At 36.1% G+C, this 15,634-nt stretch overlaps 3 protein-coding genes and 1 pseudogene across 6 annotated transcripts; 3 read left to right on the forward strand and 1 right to left on the reverse strand.

The window, feature by feature from the left end:
• LOC104787839 lies at window positions 2,210-4,107 on the forward strand (annotated as a pseudogene).
• On the forward strand, window positions 4,242-8,075 carry LOC104787840 (protein POLLEN DEFECTIVE IN GUIDANCE 1). The gene is made up of 11 exons (XM_010513488.2): window positions 4,242-5,055; window positions 5,144-5,295; window positions 5,524-5,627; window positions 5,769-5,857; window positions 6,108-6,181; window positions 6,368-6,518; window positions 6,603-6,770; window positions 6,955-7,052; window positions 7,133-7,255; window positions 7,344-7,412; window positions 7,502-8,075. Exons 1-11 carry the CDS (start codon window positions 4,410-4,412, stop codon window positions 7,709-7,711), a joined length of 1,884 nt encoding a protein of 627 aa, XP_010511790.1. The 5' UTR covers window positions 4,242-4,409; the 3' UTR covers window positions 7,712-8,075.
• On the forward strand, window positions 8,104-9,939 carry LOC104787844 (binding partner of ACD11 1-like). Of its 2 annotated transcripts, none has more exons than XM_010513490.2 (6): window positions 8,104-8,246; window positions 8,567-8,635; window positions 8,742-8,845; window positions 8,934-9,009; window positions 9,102-9,185; window positions 9,262-9,939. In XM_010513490.2, exons 1-6 carry the CDS (start codon window positions 8,235-8,237, stop codon window positions 9,754-9,756), a joined length of 840 nt encoding a protein of 279 aa, XP_010511792.1. In that variant the 5' UTR covers window positions 8,104-8,234; the 3' UTR covers window positions 9,757-9,939. The 2 variants fall into 2 exon arrangements, with proteins under 2 accessions (XP_010511792.1, XP_010511793.1); XM_010513491.2 differs by having other exon boundaries at window positions 8,105-8,246; window positions 9,265-9,939.
• LOC104787845 (ABC transporter I family member 17) lies at window positions 9,861-15,628 on the reverse strand. Of its 3 annotated transcripts, XM_010513495.2 has the most exons (5): window positions 15,527-15,628; window positions 11,960-12,131; window positions 11,502-11,626; window positions 10,513-11,420; window positions 9,861-10,434 (listed from the first exon to the last, which is right to left on the reverse strand). In XM_010513495.2, the coding sequence occupies exons 4-5, from the start codon at window positions 10,862-10,864 to the stop codon at window positions 9,992-9,994; spliced, it is 795 nt and encodes a 264-aa protein (XP_010511797.2). In that variant the 5' UTR covers window positions 10,865-11,420; window positions 11,502-11,626; window positions 11,960-12,131; window positions 15,527-15,628; the 3' UTR covers window positions 9,861-9,991. The 3 variants fall into 3 exon arrangements, with proteins under 3 accessions (XP_010511797.2, XP_019101617.1, XP_010511796.2); XM_019246072.1 differs by lacking the exon at window positions 15,527-15,628 and adding an exon at window positions 14,211-14,244 and having other exon boundaries at window positions 10,513-11,626; XM_010513494.2 differs by lacking the exon at window positions 15,527-15,628 and adding an exon at window positions 14,128-14,214 and having other exon boundaries at window positions 10,513-11,626.

Raw genomic sequence — 15,634 nt, forward strand, 5'->3', positions numbered from 1 at the left:
AAAAATCAAACAATAATATGTCAAAGGCTAGAGATCCATCTTAAGAGAGGAGAAGAAAATGAAATGATTGAGAAAAGTGTGGTATTGTGTTTGTTCATATTTTAGAAGCAAAGTACGTTGAAATCCAAAATCACACAAAATCCAGTAGATATTGAATAACACTAGATTTTAATGGATTTTTAAAAATACCCAATTAAATAACACCTGATTCTTAAATACATCAAACTCCTTTAAAAACCACAATCCAATAACACCCCCTAAGAGATTCGCTCGGATTATAATGTGAAATCGATACAAAATATTTTTTAGATATCGGTAACGGGTTTGGTTTTTCTTAATTATAACACCCATAATGGTACTTTGAAAATTGGTCCAAAATAGATAAAAAAAGATTCGTCCTTATCATTTTAGGGATATTTGTTTGTTGAGTGAGTCTCTACATTTTATCGTCATGAACTTTTATGGTATTAGAATTTTATACGTGACAAAGAAAACTACGAGCACAACGTTTTATCTGAAAGTGTGATAGTGAAGCCACTTTCGTTATCTATAATTAGCTTGCAACTCTTAACTGAGCATTTTACTTCCAATCATTCAGTTTCTTTTTTATTTGTTAACTTGAACCGATGATGTTAGCATGTTTAAGATATATACTTAACAAGTGTGTATGAAAGTCTGACACATCATTTTTGGTGATATAACACTCTAAAAAGTTTATCTTTGGATCTTATATATCGACGACTATCCAACCATGAATAAGAAATTCAGTTTAGTTGATTTCGCTACTAAATCTCTCATTGATCGCAGGATGCGTAATCGACTCATTTCCTTCTCGTCCGAGGATCAAGCTTCAGGAATCTCTCTCTTAGGCTATTATTTTGGTTGTATCGTAAGGCCACTTTAATGTGGCACAGCTCTTATTTCTAAAGTAAATGTTCCATTGCTCTCTCTGTAAGGAGCTAGGTATTTGTTTTTTGGGATTCCATTGTACAATGTAAATCCTTTTTTTGTTTGGTATAAAATTTTAACATTACACCAAAAAAAAAAAAAAGTGCTAGAAGATGTTGCGGAGTGATGCAACTAGGTGAATAATATGCAGTTTAATTTTTGTTGACTAGGTATGTGAATCGGTATGGGAGAGATTTAACTTTCTAAAAAATAATCAGTAAGTAGTTTTTTTTTTCAGCTAATCAGTAAGTAGTTAAGTACTAGTAGTAGCAAGAAGTAATTAAGTATATAAATATTAATTAAATAAAATTCCAAATTCATTAAGTATGATATTTAATGAGATCAATATGCATTTTACAGATTTGAATCCTAATAACACAATCTGTTTATCATTTTTTTCATCTTTCAGAATTTCTAACTTTTAGTCCAGACCAAATTTTAAACCGATCCAAAGTTTACCGAATATACTGAAATATGGCAAAATATATTGAAAATAGAAGTTAAATCTAACAAACCAAACTAAATGTGGTTTGGTTTAAGTTTGGAACCATAGTTTTTACATGAACCGAACCAAAAATCATGACTTCTAAACCGAACCAAACCAAACCAAAGTTCGAATTCAATTATTTTTAGCTATATTCTCTTATGAATTTTGAAACCGAATCAGACCAACATTACCTATTTCCGAAGCCTAATTGGAAAACGAGCATACTGTATCAGGTTAAAAAAATCTTAACATATTAAAAAAATCTTAACATATAATAATCTAGATTAATTTATTTTTATTTTTTTCTTAAAAAAACAAATGATATTTCTTGCTAATTTTCTGATTTTTAACATATAATAATCTAGATTTATTTAGTTTTATTTTTTTCTTTAGAAAACAAATGATATTTCTTGCTAATTTTTCTGATTTTTATAAATATAATTTAAAGCTTTTTTTTTTATTAGCATGTCTAGTTGGGAGAGTGTTATTTTTTCCACAAAAGATTACAGTCCCTAAATGATGAAAACGAAATATTAACATCAAGATTTAATCCTAATTTATATATGACTAGACATCAAGTAGTTGGGATTTGTTTTGATGTTTCTACCAAATTAACATTTTTTACTGGTTTATAAACATTTTTATTTCCATGTAAAAGTGTAAATAATTTGTTAAAAAATATTTGTTTTATTTTGGATATTTAATAAAAATATTTGATAGGGCCAAAGACTAAAATGTTATTGGATTATTGGATTTAAAAACAAATATCTAAAAACTGTGACTTCTTCTTCTTTCTCTCTTTCTTTGAAATTTCCTTTCTGATGTGAAACGACGATCCCTTGCCCAGCGCACAAGTTTCAATCGTCTTCCCCTACTGTACCCATATTCCAAAGTCTCTTCCTTTATCCCTTTTTCTCCCCGACAAAACAGATTCAATTTCAGAATTCAAAATTCAAGATTTCATCTAAAGTTTGGAGATTTCTCTTGAGATTATGGTGAAATCGGCGGCGGCAGACGACGGTGGCGGTGGCGGTGGTGGGTCTTCTTCAGTTGCGCCGTTCTTGAGAAAATGTTACGAGATGGTTGATGATTCTTCTACTGATTCTATAATCTCGTGGAGTACAAGTGCTGATAACAGTTTTGTTATCTTGGACACGACCGTCTTCTCTGTTCAACTCTTGCCTAAGTACTTTAAACACAGCAATTTCTCTAGCTTTATCCGTCAACTCAACATCTATGTTAGTCTCTTTCTTCTCCTCCTCTCACTCTTCAATCTTTTTTCACAATTGGGCTCTTTTCAAGTCTGATGTGATGATTACTTGATGTTGTGTTAAGCAAAGTTTCGGTTTTTTTTTTTTTTTTTGTTTAATCCTCTGCTTCTGTAACATGTGGATAGGTTTTGGTAGAGCAATCTGATTTGTAGAGAGTGTCAATCTAGTGGTTAGATGATGAAATGATGAATTGGGTATAAGAAGCATGATGAAAGATGTTTTTGTTCTAGTACGAGTCTGAAGACTCTTTGTAGTCCAATTTGGTTGAACTAGGGTAAAGAGATTAGCTCATTGGAGACTGATTCTTGGGTTTTTGTTTTTTCAGGGTTTTAAAAAAGTTGATGCAGATCGTTGGGAGTTTGCAAATGACGGGTTTGTGAAAGGTCAAAAGGATTTACTGAAGAATGTTATCAGGAGGAAGAATGTTCAAAGTAATGAACATATCAAACAGGAGAGCAAAAGTACAACAGATGATGGTCAGGGAAAGCCTGAGAAGAGTGGATTGTGGAAGGAAGTTGATATTTTGAAAGGCGATAAGCAGGTGTTGGCGCAAGAGTTGATCAAAGTTAGGCAGTACCAGGAGATGACAGATACTAAGATGTTAAACTTAAAAGACAGAGTTCAAGGCATGGAAGAGAGTCAGCAAGAGATGCTTTCGTTTTTGGTTATGGTTATGAAGAATCCGAGTCTATTAGTCCAGTTGCTTCAGCCAAAGGAGAAAAACAGTGGCGAAAGGCAGGGGAAGGTGCAACGATTGTAGAAGAAGTGACTGATGAAGGAGACTCAAACTCAACTGGTCTTCCTTTAATTACATACCAGCCACCATCAGACAACGGAACATCGAAGTCAAGCTCGAAAGACCTGAATGATTTCTTGAGAAACGCAGATATGATGAAGTTCTGCCTAGATGAAAACCACGTGCCATTGATCATACCTGATCTATACGATGATGGAGCATGGGAAAAGCTTTTGTTGCTGAGCCCTTCAAAGAAGAAGACAAAGAAGCAGCAGGAGAACAGTTTGAAGAAAGGGAAAGATGACGATACATTGGAGGAGATGGAATCAGACAAGAGCCGTCTGCTGGAGTTGATATCAGAAGAGATGGAGAAATCAGATGACTTTGAATATGGACAGCTTACTCCTGAAAGGTCTAGGAATCTTGATATTATGACTGAGCAAATGAGCTTACTTGCTTCTAATGAATAGCTCCTCCACCTGCATTGCTGCAATGAACCAGGAGCTGGATTTTGAACATATCAGCCTCAACCTTTTGTTATGTAACTTTTTGAAGTAGGCTCAAAGATGCTTATAGGCTTAAGGCGTCTTGCTACAAACAAACATGGTTGAGACTTATTTTTTTTTGGCAAATAAATATATGAATAGACGACTTTACAAGTAACATTTTATAATTGAAACTCGATTTTTTTGGGTCATTGTTTAAGCGGTTAAAATCAACACATGTCAGAATATAATTGGCCTGCTTTGTCAGAGTCTCTTAATCGTGTTACGACGCATGTCAATCATCTAAACGCCGTTTTGGAAAACAGCGTTTTGTGTCTCGACAATCACCTTCCTTTTCTTCCTCTGTCTCTATGGTTTTTTTTCGGTTTCGTAAAAATCCAAAATTTTGTGTCTTTTTAGGTTACTTTTTTTGATGTTTTAGCTTCGTTTCTTCATTGTTCTTCATCCTTGTGTAATCCAAAATGACGATTAGATCCTCCAAGAGGAACCTGTCATTTGAGATTCTCAGCCAAAGCAGCTCCTTTGAGAATGGTGGTGATGATGATGTTACACTTCAATCATCAATTCGCCGATCTAGCTCAGATCCGATTACCCAAAACGAAGCTGTTGAATCACCAAAACGAAAGAGATCGAAGAAGAAGACGAAGAAGAAGAAGAACAAAGTCGAGACTATTCCAGAGAATGGAGATTCTCATACAACAACGATCGTGGAAGGTTCAAGTAATGATTTTGGCGAGACTACAACGATGTTTGAAAACAGATTGAGTTACTATGGTGGTGGTGGTAGTGGTAGTAGTGGTGGTGGCTGTGTTGTGACGCTATTAGATGGGCAAACTGTACATCACAATGGGTTCAATTTTGGTGAGTTGAGACAGAGGAATGTTAATGGGAGTATTGATGGGAGTAACGATGAACGATGGAGTGATACTATGAGTAAGTTATATATGGAGGAGACTAGTGCGGAGCTTAGCTCTTCTTCTGAGAATTTACCGTTTCAAGAAGTGCAGCATCAGTTTCCAAGAAGTGAGATTAATGGGAATGTTGTGAGGAGGTTAGATACTGAAGCTTCTTTGGATTGGAAACAGCTTGTGGCGGATGATCCTGATTGTAAAGTTCCTAACTTTTTGTATATTTCTCTCTTTAACTTTTTGTATAATTTTCTGTGTGATAATGTTTACTATCTGGTTGTCATTAGATCTTTCTGCTGAGACGAGGTCACCTATGGCTTACTTTGTGGAGGAGATTTATGGTGGGATCTCATTGCGGAGTACAACGACTCCTGGGAATGATATCGAACGAGAAAGGATATATGATACGATCTTTCGCTTGCCTTGGCGATGTGAAGTGGTAAAACTGGCTGTTCCCTTCACTTACTGAATGAACATTCTTAGTTTAGCTAGGTGTGTTGGTTGTGTAACTCTGTTGATAAGTTTGTATGAGTGACAATGGAAATCCACCTGTTATGTAGTTGTGAAGGGGGATACTTTAATTAGAGTTCAGTGTATATGTATATGTATGCTTCTGTTTTTGGGATTTACACAGAGGTTTTTCACATTGTAAAGAATTTTAATGCAGCTTATAGATACTGGCTTTTTTGTCTGCGTCAACTCATTTCTGTCATTGTTGACAGTCATGCCAATACGAGTCCTGCTGATATTCTGGGATGCTTTTAAGAAAAGGTGAGTCCTTTTTAGATTCTTCGTTGACATTAACACACTTAATATTGATCACCTCATTGTGCATCTTTAGAGTGCCTTGGCCCTTGATCATACATGATTCTGCTATTTCCATTGTGAGAAACTTAATAATATTCGTGGCAGGCAGTTCAGGAGGCCCTCGTCATCGGAGCTGTCTGATTTTGCTTGTTTTCTAGTTTTGGCTTCTGGTACCATTCTTCTCGGGAGAACAGGTGCAATACAAATGTCTTCACTTGCTTAAGCTTGTAAAATATTAATGTTTAATCTATGAAAACATCTGAAGTGGTACAAAGGGCATTACTTAATCTGTTAATTGTTAGATGGATAAGCTCAGCGCTTCTTTTGAAAGAATGGATTTTTCTTTTAATCTCATCAAAGTGATGAGAAAATGGTGTTCAAACGGTTCTCTTATGTGTTTCTGTTTTTTTTTTGCTTATCTTGACTCTTTTTTTTTTTCCGCAGATATCAGCCTTATTTACCACATGATTCGTGGTCAAAGTACTATAAAACTATATGTGGTTTATAATATCTTAGAGGTAATGTAAACAAACTCCCTTTTAGATTGTGTTTCCTGCTCTAAATTTTCTTGTTCATTTCACTTTTCTTCCTTGTATCTCTAACATGATTTAGTTGGTAATATTTGCTTTCACTGCACACTTTTCTGTACAGTTTTTAACTTCTACTAAACCAACTGGTATTGACATAAAAAAACTGTGTTTCAGATATTTGATAGACTTTGTCAAAGTTTCTGTGGAGATGTATTTGGGGCCCTATTTAGTTCTGCAAAGGGAGTGGCGATTTCCACTCCTGAGAAACTGAGATTTTCGACTTGGAGATTTGTTTCTGACCTAGCATTAACTATGGCTGCCTCAAATATCCTTACAATGTGATTGCTATTTTAATTTCTGTTAGCTACTTCCAAATCTTTATTTCTGTTGTCTCCTTAACTGTGTTCACTTCTCCATTCATTCGTTTTATTAGCTCAGGCAATTACGTTGTCAACGTGTATTGTTGCTCACAACAATGCCTTGTTGGCTCTCCTGGTGTCAAATAACTTTGCTGAGATCAAAAGCAGTGTCTTTAAGCGTTTCAGCAAGGACAACATTCATGGTCTAGTATATGCGGGTAAAGCTTTTACTCCATCCTCTTTGTAGAATTTTGTGTCTTGAATACTAGGTCTCCTGTTGTCTTGATTCTTATAATTTTTGAATCACCTTTCAAGATGGGGTCTGATTGTGACTGTAATTGCAGCTATTACCTTTGGTTTCTGATTGGTATGTTCTGATTTCCCTTGCAATTTCTCTACCAGATTCAATAGAGAGATTCCACATAGCAGCCTTCTTGGTGTCTGTTTTGGCTCAAAATATTCTTGAATCTGAAGGTCCATGGTTTGGAAACTTTATCTACGTAAGTGTACATAGTTTCTGGTAGTTTTAATATTTTGTACATAGTTTCTGGTAGTTTTAAATTAACTTGGACTTCTGCAGAATGCTACGACGGTCTTCTTTTGTGAGATGATGATAGACATCATCAAGCATTCGTTTCTTGCTAAGTTCAATGACATCAAACCTATAGCGTACTCGGAGTTTCTTCAAGCTCTATGCGAGCAGGTATGGATGATAGAGATTCTATAAAGTTCCATTGCTGCGTTGGGTGTTTTGTTTCTTCCATCCCACTTATCCTTTTCTTGTTTGTCAGACTCTAAATATTCGCCCGGAAGATAGAAAGACAAATCTCACCTTCGTTCCCCTTGCACCCGCTTGTGTGGTATATTCCTCTTTCCCTTTGACATAAATACACATTCTGACAAGTAAAAAGAAGAAGCGTGGAATGATTTGAGTGTATATGGCCCTCAGGTGATTCGGGTACTGACTCCAGTATACGCAGCACACTTGCCGTACAGTCCTCTCCCATGGAGAATGCTGTGGATGGTCATCTTATTTATCATAACATATATAATGCTCACAAGCCTCAAAGTGCTCATAGGCATGGGACTAAGGAAACATGCAACTTGGTACATTAATAGATGCCGAAGAAGAAACTCATCCCATCTACACAATGATTAGTCCCGCCCTTACTTGAAAGAGAAGAAAGAAAACACAACTTGGAGTGAAGAAACATCTCATCAGCAGATGAAGTTTGAACCGTCCAATCCAATTTACAACTTTTGTTTGGGATCATATCTCAGTGATCTCAATCATACATACACATGGTCCCTTAATATGATTCAGATGAAGCGATTTTGTTGTGGGTGTAGGGATACATATATGTACAAAAGAAAGAGAGACCTCATGGATCAATTTGATCACAAAGACAAAATAGCCAAAATACACTTTTTGTACTCTTCTTCCTTTTTTGTTTTTGTTCACAAGACCATAAAAAATAGTCATCACATTTTCAAAACTTTGTTCACATGACAAATCTTTGATTTTGAGGTTGTGCAGTTTTAATAAAGAGAACCAAAAAAAAAAAAAAAAAAACGTAATAAATAATTGTGTCACTGTGGAGAGACTCAAAAGGGACTTTGAATATTGAAAAAATCCCTAATTCTCTATTACGATTTCTTCAGAGAATCTCTCATTTTAGACAATGTCGGTTACGGTAAGCAGTCTCGATTCCATCTTTGTGTGTTCTTAGATTCGTCTTTGCGTTTGACCTTTTTCTTCTTCTTCTTCGTTGATTTGAGATCTAAATGGGAGTTTCATTGCGTTTGCTACTGAGAACTATAGATATCTTGCTAAGATTTTGTGATTTTGATTATATGATGAAGTCTTAGATCTCTCTCTTTACTGTGTGTTGTGTTGGTGTTATGAACCAACAAAAAAGGAAAAAGTTAAACTTTTTGAAATCTCTACACTTTTTCCAGATCCTATTCCCCAGATGTTAATTGGAAAGTATATTGATCTCACTTTACATTACAGGATGCTTTCATTGATTCGGATCAAACTCATCACAACATTCTGATGGATTCACACTCAACTGTCTCCGGTGTAAGAACACCTAACAACATTTCTTCACTGTGTTGCCATTGCCACAAAAGGCTTTGTTTAATTGATTTCGTTTTTCTTGGTACTCTTTGTTGTTTGGTTGGTGCAGGTGAAAACTGTCAAGATTAGTAATGTTTCACTTGTTGTTTCTAAGAAAGATATCAAAGAGTTCTTTTCTTTCTCTGGTGACATTCAATACGTCGAGATCCGAAGGTTTTGTAAACATCTTGTTCTTTATCTCATTGTTTTTTTAAAAAGATGACTCTTTGCTAACATCTAATGTTTTCTTTAAATCACACAGTGAGACACAAGAATCTCAGGTTGCTTATGTTACTTTTAAGGATCCACAAGGTGCAGAAACTGCAATGCTCTTAACGGTATTTTCTTATTATACTTTTGCTTTTGCCCTTATGCATCATTCTGGAGGGGGTATAGTAATGTGTCTTACAGCTAAATATATGTCCTCCAGGGAGCTGTCATTGCAGATCATCGTGTTAGTATTACTCCTGCTGTCAACTACGAGCTGCCACCTGAAGCCCTTGCACTTGAATCGGTAGACAACTAACTCTTTTGCTTTTTATTGATTGGTTACTCTACGAGTTTTATTAATCTTGTCTTCTGCTTTGTAGCAGGAACATTCGTTTAACGGTTTCTCTGTCAAGAAAGCTGAAGATGTTGTGAACATCATGGTTGGAAGGGGTTATGCTCTTGGAAAAGATGCGATGGAGAAAGCTAAAGCATTTGACGACAGACACAATTTGATCTCAAACGCTTCAGCTACCATTGCCTCGCTTGACGATAAGATGGGTCTGAGTGAGAAGCTAAGCATAGGAACAACTGTGGTGAATGAGAAGTTGAGAGATATCGACGAGCGTTATCAAGTGAGGGAGATTACGAAATCTGCTTTAGCAGCTGCTGAAGAGACTGCTATCAGCGCAAGAACAGCTTTAATGGCGAACCCTTATGTGTCAAGTGGAGCTTCGTGGTTTTCAAACGCGTTTGGTGCTGTTACAAAAGCGGTTAAAGAGAGAACTGAGAATGGAGGAGAAGGAAGAAAGGAGATCATCCAACTTGATCCTTCTTCACCTAAAGATCCTGCTGTTGTTCCTGTTAAGCTCGGCTGATGCAGATCTCACCGAATCAAGTTTTTCAATTTGCTTCTCAACTCAATTCTTTTGATAGGTTTGCTGTTCATAGATATATATATGCTTTCATTTACTAAAGAAAAGATAAAAAGACATAAACCAGAAAAGGTGTTGTTACATTCAGACAGCATTTGTCCTCTCTCAAAAGAGATTATTAACACATTCAAGAAAAATAAAAGTAGCAAATGACTTGCAGGACAATTAGAAATTGGTCTCAGTTACTGAGTTGAAGAAACTTCTGAGCCATTGGATGCTTAGCGTGCGAAAGCTCACTCGGTTTAAGAACTTCAACAATCTCACCATCAACAACAAGGCAAACGACATCAGCAACTTTCTGAATCTGCTTGATACTATGAGAAACCATCACAGTCGTAATCCCTCTCTGCTTCTTCAGTCTCACTATAACATCCTCAATGTTCTCTGTCGATATCGGATCCAGAGCGCTTGTTGGTTCATCCAACAACAACACCTCAGGCTCATTGGCTAGAGTCCTAGCAAGTGCTACTCGTTGAGCTTGACCCACAGATAACTCTGCACCAGTCTTCTTAGCAAAAGAAGCATCAAGATCAGCAAGACTTAACAGCTTATAAACCTCTTCGTCATTTAGCTTCTCCCCTCTCAAATTCGGACCATATCTCACATTATCTGCAACAGTCCCTGTGACCACCAAACCAGACATCAACAAAAACCTACGGAAACTATTAAACTAATCTAATTCCAAAATCTTGATATTACCTTGAAAGAGAACAGGAAGCTGGAAAAGCATTCCAACTCTACGACGAAGAGTGATAACATCAACCTTGGTTATGTCTTCACCATCCAAGAAAACAGTTGACTCCGGCGGTTCCCAAAGACGATTCAGAGATCTCAAAAAAGTTGACTTCCCACTTCCACTAGGTCCAATCACACCAACGATCATACCTTTCGGTATATCAATACTGACTCCTTTCAAGATCCGAGATCCATCATCGGCGACTCGGGTCAGATCATGTACACGAATCTTTGGTTCTTCTGAACCGGACGACACAACAACGTCCACAAGATGTTCTCGTAACCCATCGGACTCGTTAGACCAAAGTGATGGCATTATCGCCTTTAAAGTTTTCAACTTTTTTTGATCAAAAAAGACTTTGTGTCCGTATGAGACGCACCACAACAGGTTCCAAAGAAGATTAGGAATCAGTCTATAGATGTAGACATTTTAATATTCTTTCACCACTCACATTATATGGCCTATCAAGACTTCTTGTTTTGTTTAAAAAAACAAAAAAAAAAAAAACTCAACTTTAAGGAATCTTCTCAGGATTAAGTCTTCAATTCAGGTCTCCAATTGTATTTGTTTCAGCAAACCAGAGAAGATACACTTCAGACAAAATCGAAACTTTCCAAACTATAGTAACAGAGATGTAAATTAATAAATGTCGCAGAGGAGGCGAAGAGATGTGAAGAAGTATCAGGTGAGAGTGCTCTGCGAACTCTGGTCAACCTTATCCTGAACAAAATCATGCGACACACCAAAGTCAGTGGATATCTGAGTAGCATTAGGCGTTTCTCCTGACAGCTTCAAGTTTTTTTTATTTTAAGAACATGTGGGCTACTTTTCATAGGTGTTGCAGCATCAACCAAGATATTGCTTGGAAGTCCTTGAGAAAAGTCTTTCATGTTAGACTTCTTTTCAACTGGATTTGGCAATGAACCAGAAGTTAATGGTTGGTAGCTTTTACCAGCATTACTAGCACCAGAGAGGAGTTTGACACCATTTTCAGGACCATGAGCCTCACTAGCATGAAAGGGTATAATAGCCTTTGTTATCTCTTCCTGGCTGACACCACAGTGGTTCATTCCAGGCCTACAGGAGAAGTTTAGGAAGGATGGTAAGAAGATGTGATAATATGAGAACCTGAAGGTTCTGCACAAGGTTGAATGACCAAATCCAGAAAGTAAGTAGAAGCCTTGTCAAAACAATTTTACATCTTTACTGCTTGACCCAGTTGTTCTAGGGAACAAGACCTAACACGATTAAAAAGACTTCAACTATAAACAACTATGAAACTTATTTCAAACTAACCATGATAGCGACTAAAAAGGATTAGTGCTTGAATCAAGAAAAGAGCACAGGATACAAACCTTGAATAGGAGATATATTAAAAAGCGAGGTTAAATGGAATAACTAGATACTTACAGCCACGTTTGCATGCTACACAGCCACTTATCAGGCAGCTTCTCAGTATTCAGGCCAAGGGGCAGTAGTCGCCATGTCCCACAACTATCACATGGCACCCAATTTTCACGGTGAACAATGGTGGAAGCAGGTGCAACCGCGAAATCAAACCCAACGTCCATACTATTGTGACCTATATAAATTTATCCCAAGAACTATTTTTAGACGGCTGTGGTACTCAACTCACTGATGTATTCACTACATAAACTAGTAATAGCAGTACAAATACTTCTAATTTATTCAAACCCACCAGCTGAAATCAAAGGAAGCAGATGCAAAATCAAAAATTAAGTATATCAAAGAACAAAATTGTCACAGAAGGATGTAAATAAATACAAACCCATGTCTAAAAATATTCACAAGATCAAGCCAAATTCATTGAAGCATTTCATTTTGTCTGCATCAACAACTACAAGCTCTAGACTCATCAAACATGTGGTTTGCATCAACAACTACAAGCTCTAGACCTAAAACACTTCTAATCATTCAAACATGAACTCATTTCAAACTCTAAAGCAGTATCACCTAAATCATAATTCTCAACTCAAAGAGAGAACAAAACAAATTTGAACAAACCCAGCTGAAATCAAAGGAAGCAGATGTAGAATCAAAAATTAAGTATATCAAAGAACAAAATTGTCACAGAGGGATGTAAATAAACACAAACCCATGTCTAAAAACATTCACAAGATCAAGCCAAATTCAAAACATTCACAAAATCAAGCCAAATTCATTGAAGCATTTCATCTGGTCTGCATCAACAACTACAAGCTCTAGACTCATCAAACATGTGGTTTGCATCAACAACTACAAGCTCTAGACCTAAAACACTTCTAATCATTCAAACATGAACTCATTTCAAACTCTAAAGCAGTATCACCTAAATCATAATTCTCAACTCAAAGAGAGAACAAAACAAATTTGGACAAACCCAGCTGAAATCAAAGGAAGCAGATGCAGAATCAAAAATTAAGTATATCAAAGAACAAAATTGTCACAGAGGGATGTAAATAAACACAAACCCATGTCTAAAAACATTCACAAGATCAAGCCAAATTCAAAACATTCACAAAATCAAGCCAAATTCAATGACGCATTTCATCTGGTCTGCATCAACAACTACAAGCTCTAGACTCATCAAACATGTGGTTTGCATCAACAACTACAAGCTCTAGACCTAAAACACTTCTAATCATTCAAACATGAACTCATTTCAAACTCTAAAGCAGTATCACCTAAATCATAATTCTCAACTCAAAGAGAGAACAAAACAAATTTGGACAAACCCAACTTAAATCAAAGGAAGCAGATGCAGAATCAAAAATTAAGTATATCAAAGAACAAAATTGTCACAGAGGGATGTAAATAAACACAAACCCATGTCTAAAATCATTCACAAGATCAAGCCAAATTCAAAACATTCACAAGATCCAGCCAAGTTCATTGAAGCATTTTCATCAAACATGTGGTCTGCATCAACAACTACAAGCTCTAGACTCATCAAACATTTGGTTTGCATCAACAACTACAAGCTCTAGACCTAAAACACTTCTAATCATTCAAACATGAACTCATTTCAAACTCTAAAGCAATATCACCTAAATCATAATTCTCAACTCAAAGAGAGAACAAAACAAATTTGGACAAACCCAACTGAAATCAAAGGAAGCAGATGCATAATCAAAAATTAAGTATAGCAAAGAACAAAATTGTCATAGAGGGATGTAAATAAACACAAACCCATGTCTAAAAACATTCACAAGATCAAGCCAAATTCAAAACATTCACAAGATCCAGCCAAGTTCATTGAAGCATTTCATCAAACATGTGGTATGCATCAACAACTACAAGCTCTAGACTCATCAAACATGTGGTTTGCATCAACAACTACAAGCTCTAGACCTAAAAAACTTCTAATCATTCAAACATGAACTCATTTCAAACTCTAAAGCAGTATCACCTAAATCATAATTCTCAACTCAAAGAGAGAACAAAACAAATTTGGACAAACCCAGCTGAAATCAAAGGAAGCAGATGCAGAATCAAAAATTAAGTATATCAAAGAACAAAATTGTCACAGATGGATGTAAATAAACACAAACCCATGTCTAAACACAGAGAGAACTTACCAAAACGATGATCGGACACCAACCAAATCAATCTGAGATGATCGGAGCTGTTAGAGAGATCAAAGCTATTAGAGAGAACTTACCAAAACGATGAAGCGATGAGAGATGAACGAGAGANGAAATCAAAGGAAGCAGATGCATAATCAAAAATTAAGTATAGCAAAGAACAAAATTGTCATAGAGGGATGTAAATAAACACAAACCCATGTCTAAAAACATTCACAAGATCAAGCCAAATTCAAAACATTCACAAGATCCAGCCAAGTTCATTGAAGCATTTCATCAAACATGTGGTATGCATCAACAACTACAAGCTCTAGACTCATCAAACATGTGGTTTGCATCAACAACTACAAGCTCTAGACCTAAAACACTTCTAATCATTCAAACATGAACTCATTTCAAACTCTAAAGCAGTATCACCTAAATCATAATTCTCAACTCAAAGAGAGAACAAAACAAATTTGGACAAACCCAGCTGAAATCAAAGGAAGCAGATGCAGAATCAAAAATTAAGTATAGCAAAGAACAAAATTGTCACAGAGGGATGTAAATAAACACAAACCCATGTCTAAAAACATTCACAAGATCAAGCCAAATTCAAAACATTCACAAGATCCAGCCAAGTTCATTGAAGCATTTCATCAAACATGTGGTCTGCATCAACAACTACAAGCTCTAGACTCATCAAACATGTGGTTTGCATCAACAACTACAAGCTCTAGACCTAAAACACTTCTAATCATTCAAACATGAACTCATTTCAAACTCTAAAGCAGTATCACCTAAATCATAATTCTCAACTCAAAGAGAGAACAAAACAAATTTGGACAAACCCAGCTGAAATCAAAGGAAGCAGATGCAGAATCAAAAATTAAGTATAGCAAAGAACAAAATTGTCACAGAGGGATGTAAATAAACACAAACCCATGTCTAAAAACATTCACAAGATCAAGCCAAATTCAAAACATTCACAAGATCCAGCCAAGTTCATTGAAGCATTTCATCAAACATGTGGTATGCATCAACAACTACAAGCTCTAGACTCATCAAACATGTGGTTTGCATCAACAACTACAAGCTCTAGACCTAAAAAACTTCTAATCATTCAAACATGAACTCATTTCAAACTCTAAAGCAGTATCACCTAAATCATAATTCTCAACTCAAAGAGAGAACAAAACAAATTTGGACAAACCCAGCTGAAATCAAAGGAAGCAGATGCAGAATCAAAAATTAAGTATATCAAAGAACAAAATTGTCACAGATGGATGTAAATAAACACAAACCCATGTCTAAACACAGAGAGAACTTACCAAAACGATGATCGGACACCAACCAAATCAATCTGAGATGATCGGAGCTGTTAGAGAGATCAAAGCTATTAGAGAGAACTTACCAAAACGATGAAGCGATGAGAGATGAACGAGAGAGACAATGAAACGATGAAGCGATGAGAGATTCTTAGAGATCAAAGTGAGAGAGAGAAAAGATATGTAGAAACATA

The sequence above is a fragment of the Camelina sativa genome, chromosome 5, assembly GCF_000633955.1.
Source record: "Camelina sativa cultivar DH55 chromosome 5, Cs, whole genome shotgun sequence".
In the NCBI taxonomy this organism is placed as follows: Eukaryota; Viridiplantae; Streptophyta; class Magnoliopsida; order Brassicales; family Brassicaceae; genus Camelina; species Camelina sativa.

Coding starts and splice junctions, on each gene's coding strand:
- LOC104787844 (XM_010513490.2), top strand. Junction 8,636..8,741: donor CACACTCAACTGTCTCCGGT/GTAAGAACACCT, acceptor TGGTTGGTGCAG/GTGAAAACTGTCAAGATTAG. Junction 9,010..9,101: donor AAACTGCAATGCTCTTAACG/GTATTTTCTTAT, acceptor TATGTCCTCCAG/GGAGCTGTCATTGCAGATCA.
- LOC104787840 (XM_010513488.2), top strand. CDS start 4,410: ATGACGATTAGATCCTCCAAGAGGAACCTGTCATTTGAGATTCTCAGC. Junction 5,858..6,107: donor CATTCTTCTCGGGAGAACAG/GTGCAATACAAA, acceptor TTTTTTCCGCAG/ATATCAGCCTTATTTACCAC. Junction 6,771..6,954: donor TCATGGTCTAGTATATGCGG/GTAAAGCTTTTA, acceptor TTTCTCTACCAG/ATTCAATAGAGAGATTCCAC.
- LOC104787845 (XM_010513495.2), bottom strand. CDS start 10,864: ATGCCATCACTTTGGTCTAACGAGTCCGATGGGTTACGAGAACATCTT. Junction 10,435..10,512: donor GCTTCCTGTTCTCTTTCAAG/GTAATATCAAGA, acceptor TGGTGGTCACAG/GGACTGTTGCAGATAATGTG.